The sequence below is a fragment of the Carex rostrata genome, chromosome 11 (assembly GCF_964058835.1).
Source record: "Carex rostrata chromosome 11, lpCarRost1.2, whole genome shotgun sequence".
NCBI classification, from domain to species: Eukaryota; Viridiplantae; Streptophyta; class Magnoliopsida; order Poales; family Cyperaceae; genus Carex; species Carex rostrata.
Genome location: NC_135928.1, coordinates 5,646,058 through 5,664,985, shown reverse-complemented (window position 1 = coordinate 5,664,985; position 18,928 = coordinate 5,646,058). Strand labels below are relative to the sequence as shown.

General features: G+C 35.0%; 1 protein-coding gene across 1 annotated transcript; it reads left to right on the top strand.

Moving 5' to 3' along the window:
- The first annotated feature begins 10,261 nt into the window (after positions 1 to 10,261).
- LOC144561588 (uncharacterized) lies at positions 10,262 to 14,254 on the top strand. The gene is made up of 8 exons (XM_078310592.1): positions 10,262 to 10,569; positions 10,948 to 12,211; positions 12,314 to 12,404; positions 12,491 to 12,648; positions 12,733 to 12,784; positions 12,898 to 12,977; positions 13,082 to 13,175; positions 13,293 to 14,254. Exons 2-8 carry the CDS (start codon positions 11,057 to 11,059, stop codon positions 13,802 to 13,804), a joined length of 2,142 nt encoding a protein of 713 aa, XP_078166718.1. The 5' UTR covers positions 10,262 to 10,569; positions 10,948 to 11,056; the 3' UTR covers positions 13,805 to 14,254.
- Positions 14,255 to 18,928: the final 4,674 nt, after the last annotated feature.

Below are 18,928 nucleotides of genomic sequence, written 5' to 3'. Positions count from 1 at the left end.
ATATTATATGGAGATGAAAAATAGCATTCTTCAAAGCATGGAACCGTTGCGGGATATGAATCGTTCACTAGCATCAAGATCTGCATATAGATTTCATATTTAGCAAAGGAAATAGTACAATGTACATAATGTTTATCTGAAACGGCAAGTGTGCGCTTTCGAAGTCTGCATGGAATTCAACTCTTTTTTTTAAGGTCAGAGGCATCGAATCCAAATTGGTCTGATGTTTGCATGGAACCGTCTGATTTGCTTCATAATTTGTGTGTACTGCTTCAATATTTATACACACGGCTTAAATATTTGTATGGACCAAGCATGCACAAATTATGAAGCAAATCAGACAATTCCAAACAAGTATCTACTCAGGGGCGGATCTACAGTGTTCCGAGGGGGGGGGGGGGGGCGGGGGGGGGGGGGGGGGGGGGGGCCGATGGACTTTGGCCTCACTGAATTTTTTTTGCTCCCCTCTGAATATTTAAATTGTAATTCGAGCTAAATTTAGAGTTAAAATTAAAATAAATTTCTTAAATTATGATTGATAATTAGAATTATAGTTAAAGAATCAGAAATTACAAGTCAGAGTATTGAAAAATACAAGTTAAAGCAATATTTTTTATCGAATATCTAATTAGTTAATAGATTTAAACCCGATTAACTATTTAAATCTGGTTCAATATATTTTTGTACTCCCTTAACAAAAATCCTAGGTCCGCCCCTGTATCTGCCGATTTGGGTCCAATGCCCATCGAGCTGCCCAGCTTCTGAATATATGTGTTATAATAGCTAACTAATTTAGAGGGAAACATAGCATCATTCAACAGTTGAAGTGCCGCATGAAATCTTGCGAGAATTATGTTTTTGCCATATGGATCGTGGTAGGGGACCGTACCAGAGTCTACACGGGCCTTACGCATGGCATGGTCGCAATTGAAGTGTCGGCAAGATCTTCTATTCAGTTTAAACTGTAATATTGTATGTTGCTGATTTGTGGACCGTCGAGATTTCAATATTTCATGCAGTGTATCATGTTGAGGCTACTTAATAGTTAATACTGTTGTTCTAAATAAATTATTAGAATGTGGAAGGTACTTTAAACCTCTATAACAGTTAGACAAAATCGTGATGATTGTTGTCGTTCTGACTACAATGTTTGCTAGATACTTTTGCAGACTTGCTTACACAAACAGTTGGAAAATACTTTTCTCTGATTGACTGATTGTAGCGTTTTGGATGCCTCTTTATTTACAGCCAAAACAACTTTAATAATTTGCATATGTGCAAGGCCTATATTTGATAGAATATTAAAAATTTCAATAACTATTTCCGGTCATCTAATAATTTTTTACAAATTTTGCATGTAAAAATATCCCTCATCAAATAGATTGATTTTAATAATTTTGATTCATCATTTAAAACCAATCAGATTTATAGATTTTGGAGTTGAGGTTGACAAATTTAGGCCCTGTTTGGTTGCACCAGTGGGAATAGGAATGGGTACGGGAATGAAAAATTTTGAACTGAAAATTACTGTTTACGTGGGAAAAAAAAAATTCAGTCTGAGTGAATTTTCATTTTCCCACGTGAACAGTGATTTTCACGGTGCAGCCGAACACGCCCTTAGTGAACTTAAGAACCCATAGTTTTACTACTACAATTCTATCAATCTATACCAGTGCTTAATATCAATGAGATCGTCTACAAAAACTTTACTTTAAGAAAGAAAAAAAAATCAACTTCTTAAAAAATTTCCTATGTACTTATCACATATACATATTGCATGTTCTACTTAGTTGGATGCTTTCGTTGTTTAACTATAACAAAGTAGACACTTTTTGCGAGGGAAACAGTGATTTTACGACGGTCGTCCGTTGCAAAAAGAAAAAACTGAAAAATAAGAGTAGTCCGTCGCAAAAAGTCACTTTTTTATTCTCGCGAAAAGTGTTCCATTACAAAAGGTCACTTTTTTATCCTTACAAATTTGTCATATGTTTAAAGATTTGATGGGTCCATTTTTCTCGCATAAAAACTAAAAAGTATTCTATTGTCTAATTTTAATCGGATGGTTTTAATACTATTATTCTATTTGGAAGTCTTGCTGTTCATTTTTTAGATTTTGAATTAATCCTTAGAATGTTGATCTAATGATTTGGAGAAAATGATGTTTCATGTACAATGCTTTGTACTGTATATTTCAAAATATTTCAGTAGAAAGGCTTATTGTAAAATGAAAAAATAACGTTTAATGCACTTTCTACTTCTATCATTTCTCGAACTCTAGAATATAAAGAAACGGTTTCATGTATCTTTTATAAACAATGTTTCTTATATATTATACCGACCATATAATATTTATATACCGATCAGATAATACAGAACAAATTATATAGTGATACATCATTTGATGATTAAAGTAAAATAGAAAAAAAAATACTATATATTTAATAGAATACATTCATTCTCGCACTCCAATGCCCCTCCTTATTTCTGTAGCTGGAGTAGAGAAAGGTTGTACTATGGTCCCCACTAATTATATGGTCCCCTTTTTTAGTCCCTGCACTTGTTCCCGCGTCAGCTTTTATAGATATAAATACTTGTGAAATAAGAGATTAATACTTGTGTAATAAGATATTTATACTTGCCTTGATATGATGATCCCTCTTTTTCAGTCCTACAATAGTTCCGCATCAACCTTCCCCTAATGAATTAGTGGGAACCTCGTATTCCCGCATCAACATTCCTATAACAAAAATAATTGATCTCATAGGTATAAATACTTTAGTGCATAGGTATCAATACTTACGAAATAAGATATTAATACTTGCAAAATAAGATATTAATACTTCAATGTGTAACTTGATATGAGATTAGACTTTATACAATGTATATACATATAAATATTTTAGTGCATAGGTATAAATACCTTCAGACATCATACATCGCCATATGTAAAAAAAAATTAAGTATTGTGGTCCCCCCCCAAAATAGTTGTAGCAATATTGATACTTTTAGAAACGTGTATGCCCCCCCTCTCATTTAGTTTGAGTGGTCCCCATAGGTATTTATGATGCGAGGACAGTTTGAGAGATTTTGTTGGGGAGACAATTATTTACGTTAAAGTACTGAGTATGGCTTAGGGCTGTAAATGAGCCGAGTTTGAGGGAGTTACCCCCAACTCAAACTCGGCTCGTTTAATAAATGAGTGAGCCAACTCGAGCTGAGATGATAATAACGAGTTGTAGAGCCAACTCGAACTCAGCTCGTTATCAACTCGAGTTGGCTCACAACTTGTTTATAACTCATTTAACCAGTGATAGTAGTACAACACAAATTCAAACTCAGCTCGTTATCAACTCGAGTTAGCTCACAACTCGTTTGTAACTCGTTTAACCAGTGATAGTATTACAATACAAGTTCAAACATATTTCACACAAATCTCAAAGCACAAATAACAATCTAGAGATTCGAGTTTGATTATTTTGAGATTTATTGTGACCAAAACTATGTAACTTTATGTAACTCGAGTTATAAATGAGCGAGTTGGGGCCAACTCGAACTTAGCTCATTTATTAAACGAGTTGGCCAACTCGAGTTGTAAATGAGCTAAGTTGTAAATGAGCCAAGTTAAACGAGATGTAAACGAGCGAGTTACGAGTTCGAGTTTTTTTGCCCAGCCCTACAAGTATATGGCTAATATAACATCAGTGTCATTTCGATCTATATAACACCAACTCCAAAATCTATCAAATCGACTTCAAACGGTGAATCCAAACTGTTCAAACCGATCTACTTCATTAGTTGTGCGTTTACATGTAAAATTTATAACATTTTAAATTTATTTGGTATCAAGTCAAGCGGTCAAACAAGTGAGTTTCTAAGTTAATTTTAATACATTCATTTTTCAATTTTTGTACCGCTTGATTTGATACTAAAATAACTCAAAAATATAAAAAGTTTGCATGTAAATGCATCACTCATAAAGTAAATTGGTTTGAACAGTTTGGATTAGTCGTTTGAAGTCTATTTAATCAGTTTTAAAGTTAGTGTCATATGACACCGATGTCATATTAGTCGGACTCTAAAATACTTTCGTGCATAGGTATATATACTTTCGTTCATAGGTATTAATACTTTAAATATTGTGTTGAAGATGATACATATTATATAAAAAAATTGTGCGGGGATGATCTCCCGAGTTAGTTATGGAAGATTATCATCGCCCTATTTAATATTGATGACATGGTACCGAAATAAAAGGAGTGCATTCATCTTTCTATTTTTATAAATTAACATATTTTTTAAACGCAGAGCAAACTCCATTTTGTATTTTAATATTAATAGAAAATTAAATCCCTGACATCAAAATAAAAAAATACACCATTCATTAAACCATTTCTTTACTAGTTTGTTCCTTCTAAAATAAAAAAAAAATGAATAATTTGTTGAATGTACTATGATATATATATAGGTGCAAAGTTTATAAAATGGGAAAAAAAAATTTAGAAGAATTCTACATGAGGTTTGATTTCTCTAATTCTTATTCTATAACAGAAAAAAATATTTTAAAATCAAAATTTGGAAGCATTCTACATGTGGTTTAGAAATTTAAAAAAAATATTATTCTTGCGTCACAATTAAAAATTATTACTTCTAACTTTTTGTTTTGTTTGCCGGTCTAACAAATCCACGAAAACAGATTTTCAGGGATTGCCTAAAATCATTGTAACATCTTGCTAAATATATAATTGGTTTTGCTAAATATTAACATTGAGTATTGACGTCATAATTATATTATAATGTTTTATCAGTAAGCATGCATATGCCTACAATATCAGACTTGTCGCAAAGCACCAAAATCGAACCTTGTTTTACTGATGTTTATTATAGTTTCCACTACTAATAAAGTCATTGTCCGTAATATGAATTTGAATTTCTTATTCGAAGTATTAGAAGAATCTGATTTATACACACCTAATATTTGCTAAAAAGAATTACTGCATGGTGACAATCATGAGGTGCCACATTTTTGTAGGTTAATTAGTCAATTAGATTATGCCTCTGAGCTGTTACTGGTAGCTTCCGAGTTTTTACATTTGAGCTGTGATTTGTATATATGCTACGGGTTAGATTGTAAACATTTTTTCCTTTTCATTAATATATCTGTCAGTGGCAAATTGCCACCTGATTTTTAAAATAAACTTAGCGAGCGAAACTTATTGGTACATACTGGAGCGAAGAAGCACTTAATTTTCTCTAATCCGAAGAAAGTTTAGGCAAAATTAATAATGAAAGAAAAGGTTCAGTGGGTTAAATCAAAGCCGTTGGTAATAAGAGCGCATCACATCCGCAAAAGCCAGGACAAGTTACATGGAGCCACTGGACATTTGCCACAGTTAAAAAGGTCACACAAGCACAAGCTTCATGGCACTGATGTGTGGGTCCCGATGGGTTTTGTTCCTTGTGAGTTTGAGGATTTGCGGGATCTGTCTTGTCCATGTCTCAATATTTTCGGAAAGCCTATGAAATACGCCACACTACTCATTATATTCCTAATTCCTCCTACCTAACCGTGTAACGAGTTGGTACATTACTGTAACACTGTTCACGTTAAATTGCAAAAATTACCTTACACTGTCGTCACAAAATAAACAACTGTTTGACCATAAAAGATGAAGCTTACGCTCAACCAACATGTCCAACTCTTTCAAGAAATTTGTCATACATCTTCACAGTTAGGTGAACTAATTTTTTTATTTTTCATGTACTAGCCATACCACTATATCACATTGACTAGGATTATTTGCAGCAGTCAGCAGCGTTTTAGGAGTAACTATTACATCTTCAGGACATTTTTATTTGTTGACAAAATATATTCTTGAAAAATGTAGGGGTGCAAAAATTAAATATAAATATTTGAATATCCATACGGATATGGATACAAATATAGTTTTGAATTTTAATTATCCGTATCCGAATAGTATCATATAATTTAAAATATATTATGAAAATATTTACGTATATATGTATGGATATCCGATCCGTATATATACGTACCTATCTAATATTCAATCCGTATTCTAAAAATAAAAATGGATATGTATATAATTTTACCACTGTCCGATCCATATCCGATCTGTTTGCAATCCTAGAAAAATGTCATATTTATCAAGATTTTTTTTTATGCTAGTGGTTTAGGACTATGTAACAGTAACTAGAAAAGGGCAAAAAAAAAGAGAGATGGAATTATGGAGAAGGTGGTGCCTCCTGCTTTATTATTTTGACGGGGTAAAAATCTGGAGACGTGGCCTTGAATGATTGGACAACAACAGGTCATTCGGGGGATGGCCCACGCACAGGTGCCTGACAGAGTGACAGGGAGATTGGGTGTGGGGTCCAGCTGATCATGCTTTTTCTCCGGCTGCGCCCCTTGCTTTTCCGTGGATTATTCAAGCTTCAAGTGTTTAAAAATCTACCGTGTATTTATGAGTGCGTATCCTCTGAGATATCTCATATTTTGCGTGACCAACGTGTCCGGTGCCTATTCGGGGGTGACGTAAGGGGCCAGTATTATTGGAGCTTTGAGATTCGCGCAGAACGTATTGAAACGGTTGAGATTTTCCAAAATGTCACGCAAAATATGAGATATCTCAGAGATTCGAATTCTGTATTTATTGAATCTTGCAGCGGCGCAGCCCATCACATGTTCCTGTATTTACTTTTTATTTTTATTTTTTCATCAGTTGATAGTAGCGTACAGAATTTTCTATTTTTTAAAAGATGATAAATATTTTTTAAAGAATCAGAAAACTGATAAAATAATTTTGATATCACAGAAGGAACCACGTTAGATGTATGGTTATTCTACAAACTTTTAATGGAACCGCATATTTAATACAGTTTCTTAGTGTTTTACACAATTGGAGTAGCAGTAGGGTGTTCTTAAGTTCATCAAGTTCTTTGGTGAACTCAAGTCTAAAACTCATTAAATCGGTTTCAAATGATGAATCTGAACTGTTGAAATCCACATATCTTACGAGTGATGCATCTACATGTGAAAATTTTAAACATTTGAATTAATTTAGTATAAAGTCAAGCGGTCAAAAAACGTTCAAAAAATGAATGCATCAAAATTAATTTATTAAGCTTCTAATTTTGACCGCTTAACTTTATACTAAATTAATTTAAATTTTTAAATTTTTTACATGTAGACACATCACTCGTAAAATAGGCGGGTCTCAACGTTTAGATTTGTAATTTAAAGCTGATTTGAAGAATTTTAGACTTGAGTTCACTCTACACAATTGAACACCAAAGTATATTGCGCTCTCTAAAGAGTCGTAAATTTGTTGCGATTTCTAATTAGCCTTTAGCAATTAATACTGGAGTGATTACTTGAAATGATTAATTTTAAAAGAATTAAATAATTTTCAAATAAATTTATATACTAAAAATTGAAGACTGACTTTATTCAGTATTTTATTTGACCTATAGCTAGTATACTAACAAAATTTCATACAATTTTTTTTTTCTTAGTGATGCATCAAAGAACGATAACTTAAATAGTTAAAAATAAATCAAAATCATTCAATGACAATGTGTTTTGACTAGTTATACTGTTATTTGAATTACGTGCTATGTTGCGACTTGCGATCAAAGTTAGATTTTTACATATCTGTGATTAAATTTTAGAAGAATGATTATGGCACGTTAATCACGTTGTGACAAATGGCGTTCGGTCGTATTTAATATTTTTTTTTTCAAATGTAAGTTTCTTTAAGGATGAAAAACTTGAAAAAATGTCAAGAATATAAAAAAATTATAAAATAAAGATGAAATATTGTAAGAAAATGTTACGTGTATAATTATGTTTGATCGTGTGGTGTTGTGTCGTGACTTAGTCGGTTCGTATGTTGTGACATTTTTTATGAAGAATAGTTATGATACTCAAAATGCGAGTAATGTCACACGACTAACACACATACTATGTCATAATGTATACAATCACGACATGACTTTTTTTTTTTTTTTTTTTTTTATATTTTAGAGTCTATAATGTTAATTTTTTTTTTTTAAATTATTGATTTTAATCTCGATCTGTAGTTGTCTTTTGACCATGGTTAGGGACAGGTCGCACGGAGAAGAGCGGTTTACTCAGAGGCATCCCCAAGAGGTGGGTCTAGAATTTTCGTCAGGGGAAGCAAAGAATTATTGAATCGGATTTAAACCCATTAACTAATTGAGTACTCGATAAAAAAATAATGCTTTGATTTATACTTTCCAAATTCCAACGCCTTGACTTGTAATTTCTGATGCTCTAACTTATAATTCTAATTACCAATCATAATTCAAAAAAATTATTTTGATTTTAAAACTAAATTTAATCCGAATTACAAATCAAATATTCAGAGGAGAGTAAACAAATTTTCAGAAAGGAGCAAAGTCGATCGGAACCGATAAATCACCACTAAAACTTAAAAACTGCTTCCTCGTGAAATCATGTAGGTCCAACCCTGGACCTAATATTTATCCTCAATTACAATTATATTTAACCTTGAAAATGTTCAGATTTATCCCATAGATAACATGGAGAATTATTCCTACTTCACATAAATTATCTCTCATATACATGTAGCGTAAAATATACACTAACAGCAGTCAGCAGCGTATTCGGCATTCTTAAATATTTTATAATTTATAATGCAGCATTTCAATTTTGATTCTGGAATATCTCATGTCAACTTATGTGTGTAATGTTTTTCCTTTTTTTAAGAAAGGAATTTGAGTTGCATTTTCTGACCTATAGATCTGTCGAATTTATGATTCTTTTGTACGGTGCAAAATGCTAAATTATTGGTCGGGCTAGGAACATTTATCTGGCGGTCTGAATTTTTTTTAAGGGCTCACCATTAATTTGACTTCATTTTACTTTACAGGTACACCATCAGTGCCGACACGCTCAAAATTAAAGCTCAGTACTTAAAATAAAAATCATGCTTAGTCATAAGTAAACCAATCTAGTTCTTGAAAAGATAAATACCTGATTAATATAATAATAGCGGTATTAGACAACATGACAATATTATTGGAGGCAGCTTAACATATTATTTTAGAGAAGATGCACTGTACAAGTAAGCACATGACAGCCATGAAATCTAGGCATGCTTCCTCTTGGCGCACATGATTCTCAAACTGCATTTCTTATATTAGTTATTCTATTCCTTAAGCCAGCTGGATTTAGGTAGGCGGCTACTTAAGCATACTTTATGTACTCTACACTAGAAAATGCAACATCATTTAGTACTTAATAACCTTAACTTTAATTCTTGAAGTCACAAGTTCACACTTATATTTTATAATTAGACAGTACAATTAGTATCATGCAGCATATTAGCGTTTTTGTTTCCTTTTTAGGATAAACCATACATGGTTTTATTTTCTTCTTTTTTATTATTGTTGTCCCTTGTCAAGAACCTTCCAAATTATCCCCTCAATGTGATATGATATTACCATTGGTGGATCAGTAAGCAGTACATTTGCCTAAAAAAAAAAAAATCAGTAAACAGTACACAATCGTGCAGGTAAACAGTGTGTAAGGTAAGAGACGCCATGCTACTTTCCTTATGTTTGTTGGATACATCATCCATGCAGCCATGCTACTTTTCTTGTGCAATGCAAACTCATATTATCCGTGTAATGAAATGTCTCGGTTGCATGACTAGAATAGCTAAGTTGACCTCCGGGTATACAAAGCACAATTTCTTTTTGTTGTTTGTCTTTTTGTTATTTTTGTTAACAAGAAGAAAAGAGAGATATTAATGTTTTGATAGCTATTAGGCACTAGGATTTCCTTAATAGAAATTTATGATTGAGATGTTTTAACTTACAGCCTTACAAGTGATTAATACATTGAAACAATTAATTATTAATTAATTGTTTGGATCAAAAAGGTCTTAACCTTTCAACGAAATCCTAGATGTAGCATGGCAGGATCCTCTCAACTAATCTTTATAATGGTGTCAAATGATTAATGGTCCTTGCCACCTAATTTAATCAAGACATCCATCCCTATAAGTGTAAGAGCCCCAATTATTAATTAGCTATGTAGTTAATTAAATAATTAATTTTTAGATTTTGTTACATTAATTGGAATGCCTGTGATTAATTTTCACCGTTTAAGGGAATAAACAATTGCAAGTAGGGTTTTAAGATGAAACAGTAGGGTCATGTCTGTAATTTGGGTCATGCATATACGGATGAGATTTTGGCAGGGTAAGCAGGAGGCAGCACAAAAGAAAATAAAGCACACGCAAATAGACCAGTAGAGAGAGAGGGAGAGAGAGAAGCAGCGTGGGAAGGAAGAGAAATAAGAAAGAGGTCAGTACCAGGACACAGAGAGAGAGAGAGAGAGAGCGAAGGAATCAAAGAGGAAGTTTGGAGAACAAACTTATAAACAAACAAAAGCTTCTCTCTCGTTGCAACCAAAAATCCATTACAATCCCGAAAATCACTCTCTATAAGAGATAGATTGCTTTCATTCGACGCTCTTTCCAACGCTTTTAATTTCCAAATATGGTGAGTTCTTTCTTTCCACAAATTAAATCTTCCACCTTTTACTCCAAACACCCAACTTAGGCAGTTTTACTTGATGCCACTATTTTTATATTTTGAAATCTGTGCCTCAATTTTTTTTTTGTCAATTCATGTTTGTGTTTCACTAATCAGTGGGATTTAACTATGGATTGGGGCAATTAGACTTTAGTTCTCCTAATTTAATAGTGTCATACCATCGTTTTGACAAGGACTAGGTTCATTGCCCCTTGGATTGGGACTTGTGTTGCATGCTTGCAATCTAGAGCTCATCGCATTTGCGAGATTTGCTCATCAATGGTATAGATTTGGTTCATTTTTAAATATACCCCCCTTTGATTTTTATCTCCACTTTTTGCGCAGGTTATTTAGCTTCTTGTTCCTCTGTTTATAAAGGGGCACTGAAATTGGACTATTTGCTCTACTGGTCTTTTTCTCTTTCTTTCCACTCCGCAAATTGCAAAACACAGTCATGGGTTGTGACCAATATACCCAAATTGAAGGGTTTGGTGAAGAGGTGTTCTTTGACTCGAGTGAGGATGTTCAATCTGTGTTTGATACGTGCCCTGGCAGCCCGGGTAGTCCAGAATCAAACGTGGATCTCAATCTTTTCAATTGGGTCTCAGGTGTGTGGACTGAGAACCCATTAAGCGTGCAGCAAAGGCGTGAGAAGTTTACAAGGTTAATGTGTTTGGATCCAAATGACAATTTGGGTGATGAGATCAAAATTGTAGAAGAAACCGACTGCTCGTCTTTGTTTTCCACTTCAAATTCTTCTCTCTCGACGGAAAGTTCAAGTGTTTCTGACGAGAGAATATCAGAAGAGAATCTCAGTTGTAGTATCAAGAATCTAGATGATGGAACAACGTTTGTTGTTAGTGAATTGAGCAAAGACGGTACCTTTACCGGCCTTAGGGAGATCGGGTCAAACAGAGAGGTCACATTGTCAGAATTTGAGAAGAATTTTGGCTCATCTACATTCATCAAGGAGCTCATGAGAAGACAGGAGGATAAACCAGAGAAACCCACAACTAAATCAGAAAAAAATTCAAGGAGTAAGAGAAGTGTCGGTTGGCTCAAGAGATTAGGTGTGAGTGCATGCATTGTGGACAGAGAAGGAGACGATATTTCTTCACCGAGCTCATCAGATTGTGACCAAAGTACAAGTGGCCGATCATTTGAGAGGGTTAAAGTGAGAGCTTGTAAAAAGAAGTCGAAGGAATTGTCAGCAGTTTATGGAGAACAAGCTGTAAAAGCACATGACGGTGCTATACTGACCATCAAATTCAGTCCTGATGGCCGATACCTGGCCAGTGGGGGAGAAGATGGGGTGGTACGCATCTGGCAAGTTGTGGTCTATGAGAGAAATGGAGAGAATGAGATTTCAGGAGAAGACTCCAACTGTGTTTATTTTAGAGTGAACGGTAATTCTGAATTAGCCCCTCTCGATCCTAATAATCACAATTGCGATAGGAAGAAGAAAGGCATGGGTAAATTTGGAAAAAAATGTACCGAGTCAGCTTGTGTCGTTGTCCCACCAAATGCTTTTCGAATTTCTGAGGAGCCATTGCATGAATTTCGGGGGCACAATGGGCAAGTTTTGGATATTTCTTGGTCGAAGGATAAGGTTTGCTTTCGAACTTAATACTTCATTTTTCTGTAAACTTCTAACGATTTCTCTTCATTTATTTCTTTCATTCGACTAAAATGTGATATCTGCTTTTTACAGCATATACTCTCTTCATCGTCCGATAAAACAGTACGGCTGTGGCAAGTTGAATGTGACACATGCCTAGGGGTTTTTCAACATAAAAACTATGGTACATAAATAAGTGCAATCTCCTGATATACTCTTTGATTTCATGTCCATTATTATTGATCTTGGTTTATATTTTATTTTAAACAGTGACAGGTGTGCAATTCAACCCAGCAGATGAGAGTTATTTTGTGAGCAGTTCTATTGATGGAAAAGTGCGTGTTTGGTCAATACCTAGTTGCCACGTTGTTGATTGGGTTGATGTCAAAGAAATTGTTACTGCAGTTTGTTACCGTCCAGATGGGAAGGTATTTTTTAATTCCTTTGCAAAAGAATTATAGTTAGTGGTGGAGTTTATATGAAGAAAATCTTATGTTGCTATATTTTTTCAGGAGGTTGTAGTTGGTACTTTTAATGGAAATTGCCGTTTCTACGATGCTTCAGGTAAAATTCTAGTCTATATTAAAATTTGTTTTCAACTTTTGATTCAAATATTTTTTTCTGGAATTCATAATTTATGTTTCATTTGTTAATGATTATGCCCTTAATTTGTGTAGATAAAAATTTGCAATTGGAGCATCAAGTCTCCTTGAACGGAAAGAAGAAATCCCCTCTCAAAAGAATCACCGGATTTCAGGTTGGTTAGCTAAGGATAAAGATGAAAAATATTGTTTCATTTCATCATTTATCTTTGTGATCAAAGACACCTGTTTTAACTATTCTCTTTTATTTTAATCATAGTTTTGCCCGAATGACTCCAAGAAATTGATGGTTACCTCAGCAGATTCCAAAATCTGCATCCTTCAAGGAGTCGATGTGATTTGCAAATATAAAGGTAATATATTAAATTGTGCTTACATTAATGACCCAAGTAGAAATAAGAAAATAATTTTTTACATATATACGGTATGTTATATCTAAGATGCATCTCATTTTCACTTTGATGCTTCAGGGGTTAGGAGTGGATCTACGACTCCAGTGCCTGCATCATTCACAACCAACGGGCACCACATCATATGCTGTGATGAGGATTCCAATATATACTTGTGGAACCACACAAACCCAGATCCATTAACCCATTTGAAGACGACATACTCTTGTGAGCGTTTTTCTTCTCCTAATGCATTGATTGCTGTTCCATGGAATGGCTCGTCTCCTCATGAAGACCTTTCCGGGTACGCATCGAGTGGCCCTGTAGCAGGGTCAGATGTCCAGTACCTGTCTCCTTCAGGAAGCTTCACATTAAATCCAGAGATCTTGGCCGAGATGCTCCCTCGAGGCACCGCAACTTGGCCAGAAGAGAACCTGCCTAGTGGAGCAGCAGTACTGAACAAATCACAATGTAAATTTCTGAGGACGGCTTGTCAGAATGACTCACATGCTTGGGGCCAAGTAATTGTCACTGCGGGATGGGACGGCCAGATCCGGGTTTTCCAAAATTACGGGTTGCCCGTTGTCTTATGAGGAGTTCATGGAAACAGAAATGTTTGTTTTAGGTGAAACAGAAACTGGTCCATGTAAGAGGATAAAGACATGGTACAAGGTATCACTTGCATGGTGGCACAACTCATGCCCAGGACCGGTACTCACAAGCTTTTGTGGTCCTTGAATGATATCTTGGTAACATCAACCAAATCATGTCAGGGCCTAGTGCCTTTAACGTTTTGTAGATCTGTGCAGTGTACATCTGGTTCATTTAGTTTTCACCTTGTATTCCATTATGTTCCAAATTTTTTTTTTTTTGTTTTCCTTTTCATTCAATTGTAGGAGATATTGGTACAAAAGATAGTTTAGTAGATGTAAAGAAAATCCACATCACCCAGAATAAGAGGTGGATAGATGTGAGTGGATATAATGAAAACTGTATTATTCTGTTTTTTGTTGTGGCATTATATGAAATTTAATTAATTGATTTACTGCAGTTATCTTTGAATATGATAATTATTAATTACAATGTAGATTTTGATGTGTGGTGGTTTGTATAGGGGACCAATATCTCTTTCAACGGGACACTACATGGTATCATGGGGCCTTAAGCGGATGGTGATTAGTTGAGCTGTTTAATTTCAATTATTTTTCTTTTGTGAATTGGGGACCTGATGAAAATGGTTTGGATCTAATTGGACCCATTTAGTTTGGTGAAATTGGGGGGCGGCGATCTAAAATCTGTCCTTGGAATTGGCTTTAATGTGATGTTTGTTTGATTCAAATCCTTTTGTAAAAGAGTACTATCAGAGGCAATGTTCGCTGTGTCTTTTTATGTTTGCTTTCTTATTTGATCTCCTGATGATTATTTCAACTACTTAATCATTGAAATGAAAGCACCCATTTAACTAAATTTGTACTGTTCATATAGATCTAAAATTAAGGGATAAGTATGCATTGGATTAAGAACATTTTCCAAATAAAAGAAACCAAAAGCATATTAGTTATGTAATCCAGAATACAGAACGAGGGAAAGTTATCAGCTTTTTCTCTGTTTTTTGCATTTTTTGAATGGAACAAGTCAGTCTTTTTTCTTTTCTTTTTTTATGGATGAATCGGGATCACACCAAATGCTTTGGGAGCTGAGAAGGTCTAAAGAAGGTGCTTTGTTTACCATAACAGCAATTATTGACCTACTGCTTTTAATTAAGAAATATTGCTTCCGTGTATGATGACATCATATGATCAGACCCTTGCATCAGTGATGACGATTGACGACTTCACTCGGTTAACTTGTAAAAAGTTTGATGCATGTTTTCGCTCCTGGTCACCTTCACATGTGTCAAACTTTCATCTCTCCCCTCCAATATAAAAATGTATTTTACATGGCCGATTTAAAGGACAAATTGCTACTGAAAACTTCGGCTATTTTTATTAATACCCTAAAAAAAAAAAAAAATTTAAAACTGCCCCCACATTTTTTTTTTTTTGAAAACTGCCCCCACCGCTGGGTCCACAGGCGGCCCAAAAAACCTAGCAGACCTAGGGGTGTAAACGGTCGAATACGAATCAGATAGTGACCTTACCATATCCGTATCCGTTATAATTTTTCGGATACGGATACGAATACGGATCGGATATTAAATGAATACGGATACGAATCGGATATCGGACGGAAACGGATACGGATATGAATATAATTCGGATAATTAAAAATAAATTACTAATATACATTTTAATAAAGAATAACATCTAAATATAACTTTTTTCATCCATAAATTAGATCTAATATTTTTCATAAGAAATTATTTGGTTTCAATCATAAGTATACATGTATATGTACTTATGTAGTTCAATAACTCATATATATATATAGAGATGGGCTATGGTGCATTGCAATGCATAGGCCATGGTGTGCATTGGACCATAAATCACCGATTCAAAGTTCAAATGACCGATCCAAACCGTTCATCTTGTTCTCCATATTAATGTGTGCTTGGAGACCAAATTTTATATTTTTTGGAATTTTTTTACTATTTATTAAGCCACTTTGAAAATCGCTGATCCAACGGTGACTGTTTGGAACAGTAAAATCAGAAGCCACTGTTGGATCAACGATTTTCAAAGTGGCTTAATAAATAGTAAAAAAATTTCAAAAAAATATAAAATTTGGTCTCCAAGCACATATTAATATGGAGAACAAGATGAACGGTTTGGATCGGTCATTTGGACTTTGAATCGGTGTTTTATGGTCCAATGCACACCATGACCTATGCATTGCAATGCACCATAGCCCATCTCTCTCTCTCTCTCTCTCTCTCTCTCTCTCTATATATATATATATATATTTGGTTGAAATTTTCCATAGGTCCTTGATTTATAAACAACAATATACAAATACATATATCCAGTACATTGCAAAATGGAGAAAGAGTGGTACACAGAGACAAAACAACTTTAGGGAAAATTAAACAACTTTAGTGACAGGAGAATTCGGATATCCGAATTAAATAAGTTGTCGGATACAGATAATTATCCGTATCCGATTCAATATCAAGAACCGTATCCGCATCCGTATCCGGTAAAAAATTATCCGAATCCGGATCCGTATCCGAATATCCGAATCCGGATCCGTATCCGAATATCTGAATCCGGAATTTTTCGAATTCGGATGAATGCGGATAATATCCGATCCGTTTACACCCCTAAGCAGACCGCCTCCTACAGAGGCGGGCCACACCACTAGCAGACTGCCGGGCGGTCCACTAGGCTCCCCTTTACACCCATGAACCCCACCCCCCTCTCCCTCTCCTCTGCTTACTCAGACCCTAAACCCTCTCCACCCTCCTCCGCCCCTCGCCGCCGCAGTCGCCCTTGCTGCCTCTGTGTGTGTCCCTTCTGCCTCTCTCTCTGTCCCTCCGCCACTGCCTCTGCCTCGCTCGCTTCTCCCTCACTTGAATGTGAGTTTTTTTTTTCTAATTCGATTAGAGTTTGGAGTTATGCTTAAATGTGATTAAATTGATTGTTGAATGTGATTCGATTAGAGTTTAGAATTGCTTGAATTGCTCAAAATGGTTGAATTTCTCGAGTTGCTTGAATGGTTGAATTTTTTGAGTTGCTTGAATTTCTCGAATTGTTTGAATTGTGGGATGTTAATAAAAATTTAGGGTTAGGATTTATGGTTAAAAATTTAGGGTTAGGGTTTATGGTCAAATTTTTCGAATTGCTCGAATTGTGGGATGTTAATAAAAAATTAGGGTTAGGGGTTATGGTTAAAATTTTTATAAGGAATTATAGGGATTATAGGTGTCTGTCTGGGTAGTGGTGGTAACTCTTCAGTAAACTCAGGGGAGTTGTGGTACCCCGGGTTGTCATAACCGGGGCTGTGGTACACTTGGTTGTCATAAGGGTAGTGGTGGTATCCCTGGTTGTCATAACTGGAGTCATGGTACCCCTGGTTTTCATAACCTGAATTGTCATAACCTGAAGGTCCAGCCGCGAGAACACTAGATGGTCCAACCCCAGACCGGGACACCCTCTTTGAATATAAGTCCATTACCGGGACCCTACTAGACTCAAATAGAGTGTACACAACTCTCCACAAATTCGCATCTGTTATAGGATACCTCACAAAGTAAGGTCTAACCCTCACCCCACCCCTTTGTGAGTTGTCAATCCGTGTAGCCAATTCTATTTCACACCTGTTGAGGCTTATAGCAGTCTTTTCGTATACTAGTTGCTTAAGTTCCTGAAATGTGGTATTTAAATTAACCTGGAATCAAAATGCGGCATCTTTCGTGTAATACACGCCATGTGCACCCTTAATTAGCTTGTCACTCACATATAGTGCAACTAACATCTTTTCCTTAACAAACTACATTTAAAAAATAATTTTATAAGGATTACAGTAATTATAATAGGTACAGTAATAAATGGCTAATTAGAAAATAATTAAAAAGAAATAAAAAAAAATACCTGTTGCTACAATTTTTGTAAAGTAATTATCGAGTACAGTAATAAATAGCTAATTAGCAAATAATTAAAAAGAATTTAACAAAAATACCTGTCGCTACAGTAAAATCGCCCTTTTCGTCCAAGAAATCACCTGGAGCTCTCTTTCTTTCTCCTTCTCTGCTTATGAATGGTTTAAAATGGTTGGAGTGGGCAGGAGAGAGAAAAAACAGAGTAAAATAGGCATCTATAGCGGACCGCCAGAGGATGGGGGGGGGGGGGGGGGGGGGGTTCAGCTATGCATACAGGATTGCCGGGGGGGAGGCGATCTGCTAGTGGTGTGGCCCGCCTCTGTAGGGGGCGGTCTGCTGGATTTTTTGGGTCGCCCGTGAACCCAGCGGTCGAGACAGTTTAAAAAAAAAAAAGAACACTGGGGCAGTTTTAATTTTTTTTTTTTTTAGAGTATTAATAAAAATTGCCGTGAAAACTTCATCCAAGATCAAGACATTAAACAATTCCCCCCGTTCTATATTCGTTTAATTAAATTTATTTGTTCTTTCAGGACCCTTGTATTATTTTTTGTCCAAATTGGCCGACTCTATACGTCGCACATTTAAACTTTACATGGTTTACGAATCCATTGTTGAATTGTTATATTTATTAACCCATAGAAATAAAATATATCAATTTCATATAATCACACGAAGAAAAGAAAATGTGGGACAAGTTGCTTTGTTATGTTTTTGACTTGATGTGTTAGAATATGGGTAATCGGACAAATTGATTCATAATTTATGCATCAAATTGAAACTCCGAGGGACGTAAATGATAAAATTACAAGTTTATTAGATTATTTGTCAGAAACTAAAAGGTCGGAAGAGACATTGCTCGTCTTGTTAATGAGTGGTTTACATTGTCCGTAAACAAATTAGATGGTTAAGGATGTTTGATCAGTCAACATCGAGTAATATCGAGCATTACTGCATCAGATCTTTACCACATGTTATCTTCAGGTCAAGTCAATGTTTTTGTCTATAGTTAGACTATTCAAATTGAGAAATAAATGGTTCTAACTATCACATAATTTCTGACCTTTATTAGTGCAGTCTAGGTCAATGTTTTTGTACTATAGTCGGATGATTGGACCATTGTTGGAGTGACATGATTTTACTGGGTCTACGGTCTAAATGCAAATCCTTAACATATGATCAA